Genomic DNA, 8,639 nt, shown 5'->3' on the forward strand with positions numbered 1-8,639 from the left:
CCTCCAAACAAGGGTTGAGTTCAACCAATCTTTCATGAACGCTTTTGAAGTTCTTCAGCAGGATCTCTGGACCAAGTCAGGGTTGGGAGATTTCCAACTAGGAACCTTCTTAAGAATCATCCTAAGCCTGTCCATATTGATCGCTATATCTTCCTGGGAGAGCATATTTCCTCACTCCTCAAAATATCCTTCATTTCGCATGTGCACACTTAAGTGTCACTCCAAATTCTATTCCAGAACTCTCTCGATTCTCTGGATTGGGATGTACTTCTTTTTAATCTGCTTCATGGTCGATCTCATAATAGAAAATAATTAAAATTTTTATTATTATTATTATTATTACAATTATAATAATGATAATTATTATTTTAAATAGGACACCTTACAAGCCTCGATCCTTACACAGTTCAGCTAAATTTTGAACCTGCGGGAAGACCAGGCACAGAAGACTATTATTACCTCAATTTCAAAGACAATGTTTGCGTTGTGTGTGGAAGTGATGAAAGTTACATGAGGAAGAATGTTGTTCCTCATGATTACCGTCGTCACTTTCCACTTGTGATGAAAGATCATCACTCGCATGATATTCTATTGACATGTCGAAAGTGTCACTGCCTGGCTAATCACCATGATGACCAACTCAGAAAGGAACTGGCGATCAAGTATAATGCACCACTGGGTAAGTTCATATTCTACAATTGATGTAGTATATGGTTACTATGCATGCTCTGTAATGAACCTCCTGCGCAGAAATTATTTTGGCTTGTCACACAATCTTTCCTCCTCAACAAGCAAGATTTGTTGGAGAGGAAAGGTTGCTACTGTTGGTCTGCTTAACTTGCATGTACATTAAGTTTTTCTGTTTGATTAAAATTAGCTGCTGGGCACATGAGTCATTAAGTATTTGTTAAAGCTTTATTTGGCGAGTTCCAACATTGACATCCACTGTTCGGTAAAGAAGGTATTTTAAGGTCAAGCTACCCGTGTGCTCAACTGAGTGCATTTAGATGTGCCAGTTCAATCATTGTGAGTTTGGGTGAGAAACCGTCTTATGGTACATAACTTTTGCTTGTTACTAGACCATACTAAAATACTAGGCCACCAAAAGAGTATCGTAGGTGTAAATACTCTCGATCTAACTTCCTTTCAATCAAGAGACATTATCTACTATTTTCAGGGTTATGTTCAGTTTTTAGCAGTAGAATCAAACACAATATAATTATGCCTTTTTGAGTTGTACCATGAAAAACTAATAGACTACATAGGAGGTAGTATACGGAAAATGAATGTGCAATTCTCAAGAGCGGCAAAAAATTACCATTATGATAGTGACGAAAAAAGAAATTATAACCGAATGTCATCTATTATCACCTTATTAATTATTTTTGATGGACCAAGGGGGTAAGATTAACAAATTGATGTCAGTTTTTCATGCATCTGTCCTGTTATTGATCATGACTTTGGTCATAACATTGTCAAAGTAGCTGTGGATCCACGAGGCGATAGCCGATTGGATCCGCAGACTACTTTGACAATGTTGTGACAAAATTCATTGTCAATAAGAGGGCAGACGCTTGAAAAACTGACATCAATTTGTTTTGTACAAATTCGTTTCTTTTTTTTATTAATTATAATTTAGTATAAATACACAAGTGATTACACAAAATCGCGCGCTCTCATTGGCTCGCTATCTTGGATTATCAGCTGATAATCACCTCGACGGACAAAATGGCTGCCAGTAGTCCTTTTGCCACTGTAAGTGCAGATGATTTTAGCGTTGAAATGTTTTTTTTTTTTTTTTTTTGAAATAATCACCTGTGTATTTATACTAAAACAATTATTCGCCTCAGGCTCAGTGATTATCGGTGAATATTCACCGATAATCACTTCTCCTTCGGCGAATAATTGTTAAATAAACTATGTGTAAATGCTTTGAGTAGTGTGAATAAAGAATTTGAATTACAAATTGTTGCTATAATTTCAGTATGTGCCATTTTGCACACTTCCTGTGTGTGCTACCTAACCTACTACAGTACTATTTAAGAGTAAATTAATACTCATCTTTGTAACAACCCCACACTCTTATTGTTGAATAATATTGCCATTGACCAATGAATAAGTGCGAACCACCTAGTTTCCAAGGTCTCTTCTCCTTCTCTTGGGAAAGGGTAGAAGATAGACCCTGGGAACGAGGCTCAACATTTTCACCTTTCATACTACGAAAACCACCGTTCTGTGGAATTGGTCTGAATTATTGACTGACTGCCACTTCAGTTAAACATTTGGATGAAATTCCTTTCTGACGGTGTGCTTTCGCCGTTAAGGTGTACCGAAACAGAACAATGGAAAGATATGTTTTGTTCTTGTCCAGCGAAGAGGTTGCAAGTGCAACCACGGTCTCGCTGTTACTTCGAGTGTAAGTTTTGTTTGCTGGCCTAAAAGGTAGCATCGAGCACAACACCTCTCAAGGATTTGAACTATTTACAAGTGAAAGTGGGCGGGGCAGTGACTCAGTAAGTCGGGCCCATTCCACAGATCGGTGGTATTCGTAGCAATTAATTTTCCGAGTTCAGTGACTCATAGCCACTTTGATTTTTCGTTTTCTTTAAAGGAAATGCTGCTGTGTGTCGACTTGTGGAAGATCCAGTTCTAAAGAAAGTGAAGTCAGCTGCAAGAGCTTTAAATTATGCAGGTAACAAAATACCAGAGGACAGACGCCAGGAACTGTCAATAATTGTGCAGAAATACTTCAATGCACCCGTTTTAACTCAAGAAATCATCATGCAGGCTGCAGCAATGGAAACCCGTAAGGAAAATGCTAATTTTGTGTCACATGGACGTGAAGTGGTGAAAAGAGTTCGTGAAGAAGGGAAACTACTGGAATTTGAAAAGATGTGGAGAAAGCACTTTGTTGATACCATGCACCCAAAGTACCTCCCACCTTTATGGTCGGTGGATCATCGTCATGAAGCTTTGAAAGAAAAATTAGGGGTTGGTAATGACTCTTTGTAATTCCATCTTTAAGTTCTCTTTATGTAATTAATTTTCTCTAAAGGCTGTGATTGTTTTGTTATGTATCAATCAATTCCAAGAGGGCCCATCCTCCCTCTCCCACCCCCTGGCAAACCCCTGGGCATTTTACCTTTACAAAATGATATGATCAACCCCCCCCCCCCCCCCCATGTTGCCAGTTTACACCGTCAAATGCCCCACCACTTGTTACAGCTCGTTCTGAGCATGTTGTAGCTGGCTGCTCGTCTGCGTATTCCTCATCTGAGGCGATAAAAGCAAGAACGACATCATTTGAGTCGTCTTCAGAGTCAGGGGCATCACTCTTGTAGTCATCATCAGTTTCCTCTCCCTCACTGCTTTCATCACTGCTGTTTAGTTGACCTGATTCATTCCTGCCTCCCACTTCGGCTTGTCCAGTTCTGAGAGTATTCATTCGCAAGAAGTGTCCCATAATTGTCTTCACTTTGTCATTCTTGTTGCTCTTCTGATGCTGTTTTAATAGCCCATGATGTTTTAAGTATTTGTTCAATTCTGGCACATGGAGCTTTTTTAGCTTGGTGGCATCTTCACACAAATTAGCCCAATGATAACCTTCATAGGACTTTTCACTTGCCTCCCTACTTTCCCTTGCCCTTTCCTCCAGTCTCTTCTTTTTTTTGAACTCCATGACCTCAAGATGCTGGAGATAGTCAACCACAAACTTTGGTTGCACAATGAATTTGTCTCCAAATCTAGCTACGCTCTCTGGGTCAGACAAAACTACGCTACCACTGGCATGCGCCTCTTTCAACTGGACTCTTGGTTGCCAATCGTCTGGATCACGCCCCTCATTTGGGGTCTGCTGATAAGGAAGGTAGTGGTACTTTGGAAGGCAGGCATGATCAGGAAATGGTTTGGGGCATCTCCCTATAGGTGGTCCAGTCCATTCACAACAAAAAGAACAAACTTGTCCTACCTTTACTCCACAAGAAAACTTCAGAAATTTCCCAGAAAAAGCCTTGGTAAGGAGGTCAGTTCCAATTACAGGACTCAAATTATTGGTCTTTGTTTAATATGCGCTTGACAACAACATTTTTATGAATGAAAAGAAAGTTGTTACTATTCAAGACTGTTATTATGGTACGTTCACTGCTATTATAAAATATATAAAAAGCTGTTGAGAAGTTTTCTTGAATACCCTGGAAATGTTTTAGTATATTTGTTATAAATAAAAGAGGTCAATTTTTTCCTCAATTTGTAAAATCTCTTATCCTATTTTTAATTTAATTTTTTCGTCCAACCCCCCCTTTTCCTTCATTTTTTTTCGGCTGGCCCCCCCTTTCAAGCCAATTTTTTTTAGTGCCCCCCCCCCCCCAAATCCCACCAGCCCTCCCTTTCTCACAAAAAATGAACGGTCCCTTAGTGCCTCACACAGAGCGTGAAATACCCCACGCTCCGTGCAAGAAGCAAGTTTGGCCGTTGTTATGAAACGTTTATTATTATTTTTTAATTTTATTTGAACAGTTAACCGTTGATGTTAAACTTGCGTCAATAGTCATTCCAGAAGGATTCACCTACTGTAGTTTTGACAAACTGTTTCAATAATAATATTATGTAAACAAATACGATTGATGAACAATCGAGCAAATCGATGAAGCATGCCGTCACGACATACTGATGATATAAAACGGCAAAAATGAAGAAAAAGGTCAAGATTACTTACCTTTCAATAAAAGTTCAACAAAGTTTAATAGCGCCCACAAATGCTTTACGGTTGGATTTATCCTCATTCGAGACTTTAAGGGAATTTTTTTGTAAAAAAAAGTAAAGACAAGCTACCGCTCGGTACAAAGTACGGGTTTTCTTTCGTGTCAAATTCCCCACTATGCAGAGCTATCCTCTTGTCAAATGCCCAGGGTATGCCTGGGGGTTGGGGATGGGGGCTACATTAGCCGTATATAGGGCTTGCGAAAACTGTATTACAAATTGTGATTATAGAGAGACGAAAAATGAGAATGATTTAAATTTATGCTTAACTGAAGATTTAACTTATTTGGCTCCTAAAGTCATTAATGTTTTATTGTTTGTTAGAAGATATGTTTCAGTTTGATTTTGTTTTCTATCAATTGGTATTCTCGTGAAGCTGTTGAAAACTGGACTTACAGGCACCAATTCTAAATCTTTTCGTAACCGTTCCCTTCATCTAAATCCAAAATTCCAATGGAACTATAGCAGCGCAAAGAATCCCTTCGTAATGATATTTTTGTGTATTTATTTCGTTTCCTGGTAAATGATCTCTTTACAATTTTCCATACGTATTATCACTTCACCCGATGGTTTCAGGCCTCAAGCACCTTTGGAATCTAATACTCAATACTCAACTAACACTCGAAGTGATCTGACGATGGATCAAAACTCAGAGTAAGTCCCTCTTCACACATGACTTTCTTCCCACCACATGTAATTATGCTAATTTATGTCAAATCTATTTCAAACACAGAGGGATTCAAACTAAACACTTGACTGAAGTTCGTAACGACATAAACAGAAAAAGGAGAGGTTCATCATTGTCTATTTTGTAATCCTTAATGTTCAGCTATGTTTCTTGTTCAGTGTTTACCCCAAAGGTAATTGGAAAATTGATGTTCCTGTTCTGACGTTCATGTACTCCTAGTCCAGCTTCTACAGGATACAACTTCTTCAAGGGTCTTGTCACATTGATTACTCGATCTAGCTCCTCTACGAGTTCTCACCACTGATGCATCGGTGAAATCCATCTCGTCCTGTGATGAGGGATTTGACCACTCCCATATTCCAAAATAGTCTCTGCGTCCTGTTCTTGTGAATGTAAACAACGTCTCCTACATTGACGGTTGGTTGTCTGTTTTTCAGTTGACAATTATGATGGACACGTAACTCTGTCAAGTACTCCTTCTGCCAACCTCTCCAAAACTGCGAAAGAACAGTTGTCAGATAGTTCGGACGTCTTGGCAATTCACGTCTGGTCTGAGGCGCTATCGAGGGAGTTTTCCCTGCCTTACTCAACAGGCGACGACCAATCATCAATTGTGCCAGCGTCAAAGGACTTCGTAATTCATCATCCACGTACGTGAGAGGTCGTGAAGTGAGTATTCACTCTATTTCCACAACAACAGAGAGCTTCTTCTTCATAGCTAACTCTCGCAGTTCTTAAGGTTTTCTTGAGACAGCGTTTAGTTGATCTAACGAGACGTTCAAAAAATCCTGCCTACCACGGAGCTAATGCGACGATAAGTTTCCATTGTATGCAGTGGTCTGCTGGCAACTTCTTCAGCTCTTCGCTCTAGAAAGTGGATCCATTATCTGACACTACAAGATTTGGAACACCACGTCTGGCAATTGTTGAACAGTCTGTTCAACAATTGTAGAACACACGCATGCTCACATCAGACCGCAAAAGACAACATGGTGTAGTTTATCTGGACGAGAGAGACTGGTTTCTGAACCCTAGTTCCTCACGATCAAATTTCACGAAAGTGTTGGTTCTTTGGTTGGAACCATTTGGACGGCTTCCGCACAACTTTGTTTTTGCGTCCAACATTTGCCCGACATCCATTCAACTTTTGTTGAACGAATGTTGGTCAAATGTTGAAACGGTTTTAAACGGGCCTTAACACGATGTATGCCTTGTTCACATCATGCTCTTGTCATAAACGTCCTTGACATAAACGGGGCCCTGCAATGTCAACTCCCACTATACTTGTAAATGCAAATTTGTGGGACATTCTCATATGGACGACCCTTAAGTTTCTTGCACAATAGACACTTGTTGATTATGCTCTTAACCGTTTGTCTGCCTTCTCAATCCAATACCTTGACTTAACTTGAACCAAGATCTCTGCCACTCCATTGTGCATCACTTGATCATGACACTTAAGGACGGTGCCTACTAATTCAAAGGTACATGTATTTTTGCACGGTTTACTGAATATGCGGGAAAAGCAGATCTTAACAAGTGATATTAAAATCCAAAAAGAAAATTGGGGGTAACCACGCTTTTTTCGATGATAATTAATTGACAATAGTTGTAAAAAGCTTTGGCGTTCTTTTGCAAATTGAAGCTTAATGATCTCTGAAAAATGCATGGTTACCCCCAATTTTCTTTTTCAATACCAAGAGCATATGCTAAGGTCTGCTTTCTCCGAATAGTTTTGAACTGAGCAAAATTATTCCTGTATTAATAAGCACCGCTGATAGGAAATCCGAGTGTCTTGAGATACGCAGAACATATGCGCAATAACAATAGAAGGCACCGTCATTAAGAATCACCAACTTAGTGAATTAATGACTTCTCGGCAACAGCATCGGAAATCGTGTATCGTACAGTAGGAAAGACATGCCAATTCTTCCTTGACATCGTAGTATCCCTTCGTCTTGATAAAGGCCTAATGATGACTTCATCTGTGGATACTTGTCGCTTTTTAGGATCTCTTGCTGAACGTGCCTAATCCACAACATCTCTGCTTGTCTGTACAATTTTGTAAAATCTTCTTTCGTTCCTTCCCTGGACCTCGTCTTCTTCATTTCTCAGTAAACAACAGCATAAGCTTCTTAAAGAACTGTAATTCTCAGGATTGATTAAGTTATCTAGACTCGGTTCTTCTTCCTTCCCTTCAACGAACGTGGTGACTAAGCTAAAACAGCTGGTTTAGAGGATTTCTGTTCACTCAACTCTTCTCTGACTGGTACAACTGTCAGTTGAACTGGTCACTGCTCACTACTCTTAGACAGGAAGTCGGGGCGATGTAACCACAAGCTTTTTTTTTTCAATTCTGTAGACTTGATTCCTCTGGACGCTATGTCAGCTGGATTGTCTGCTTTGGAAAAGTACCTCCACTGCTCAGGGGGTGAATTCCTTCTCGATTCTTGACAAACGGCTTGTACTTCTTGCCAGTGTTTGTGATTCACCACCGTGAAATCATAGAATCTGTCCAGTTAAACAGATCGCCAATTCTAATGCTTGACACACACCTCTTCAACAATCTGGACGCAGTTAAGTTGGACATCAAGTCCAGAGGAGGGATAGTTTGTTTAGCTAATGGTTGCAACTCTTGTGTTCGAAGATACTATCTGACATTCCACCCTTGCCTCATACTCTACTCTAATGTAGACCACAGCTCCATAAGCCTTTCCGATGCATCAGCAAAACAGTGAAGTTGGACTGACTTGACCTTGTCTCCATTCAATCCCTCAGCATAACATCTCTTAAAGCTCACTCTTCCAGCCTGTCTCAAATCCGATAGAGTCGCCAGGCGTTGGTGATTGAGTTCAGCATCAACCAACTCGTCCCAGTCTTTTCCACCCTTGCAAAGTTTCTGACACATCATCTTGAATGGAAGAATGACTGGAGCTACCAATCCCAAGGGGTCAAAAATCTTGTAGCTGTACTGAGAATCAATCTTCTTGTTGCTAGTTGGGCATCTACATCTCCTACTGTCTTCTTCAAATCGTAAATGAGTTCATCTTGGGCTGGGTTCAATCTCGACCCCAGAGCTCTTCTCTTGACTGAGGGAGGGAAAATCTCTAGGGAACCTTGAAACAAAGTGTCCTCTCAATGATTTTCGTGAAGAACAATCAAAAGCTTCTCTAATTGGTGCATTCATGTTAGC

At 40.0% G+C, this 8,639-nt stretch overlaps 1 protein-coding gene across 2 annotated transcripts in view; it reads left to right on the top strand.

Annotated features, from left to right (window-relative positions):
• LOC138009486 (exonuclease 3'-5' domain-containing protein 2-like) overlaps positions 1-6,941 on the top strand; it is a 30,869-nt gene extending 23,928 nt beyond the window's left edge. The window contains exons 3-5 of one of the 2 annotated variants that reach the window (XR_011124413.1): positions 377-679; positions 2,612-3,319; positions 4,022-5,314. Coding sequence is in view for 1 of the 2 variants with exons in the window: in XM_068856517.1 (XP_068712618.1) it covers positions 377-679; positions 2,612-2,991; positions 5,884-5,907 (707 nt within the window). In the remaining variant the exon portion in view is untranslated. Of the gene's footprint in view, positions 1-376; positions 680-2,611; positions 3,320-4,021; positions 5,315-5,883 lie in introns of those variants that run through there. The other variant, XM_068856517.1, reaches the window with a different exon arrangement.
• The last annotated feature ends 1,698 nt before the right edge of the window (positions 6,942-8,639 follow it).

This window comes from Montipora foliosa, chromosome 7, assembly GCF_036669935.1.
Source record: "Montipora foliosa isolate CH-2021 chromosome 7, ASM3666993v2, whole genome shotgun sequence".
In the NCBI taxonomy this organism is placed as follows: Eukaryota; Metazoa; Cnidaria; class Anthozoa; order Scleractinia; family Acroporidae; genus Montipora; species Montipora foliosa.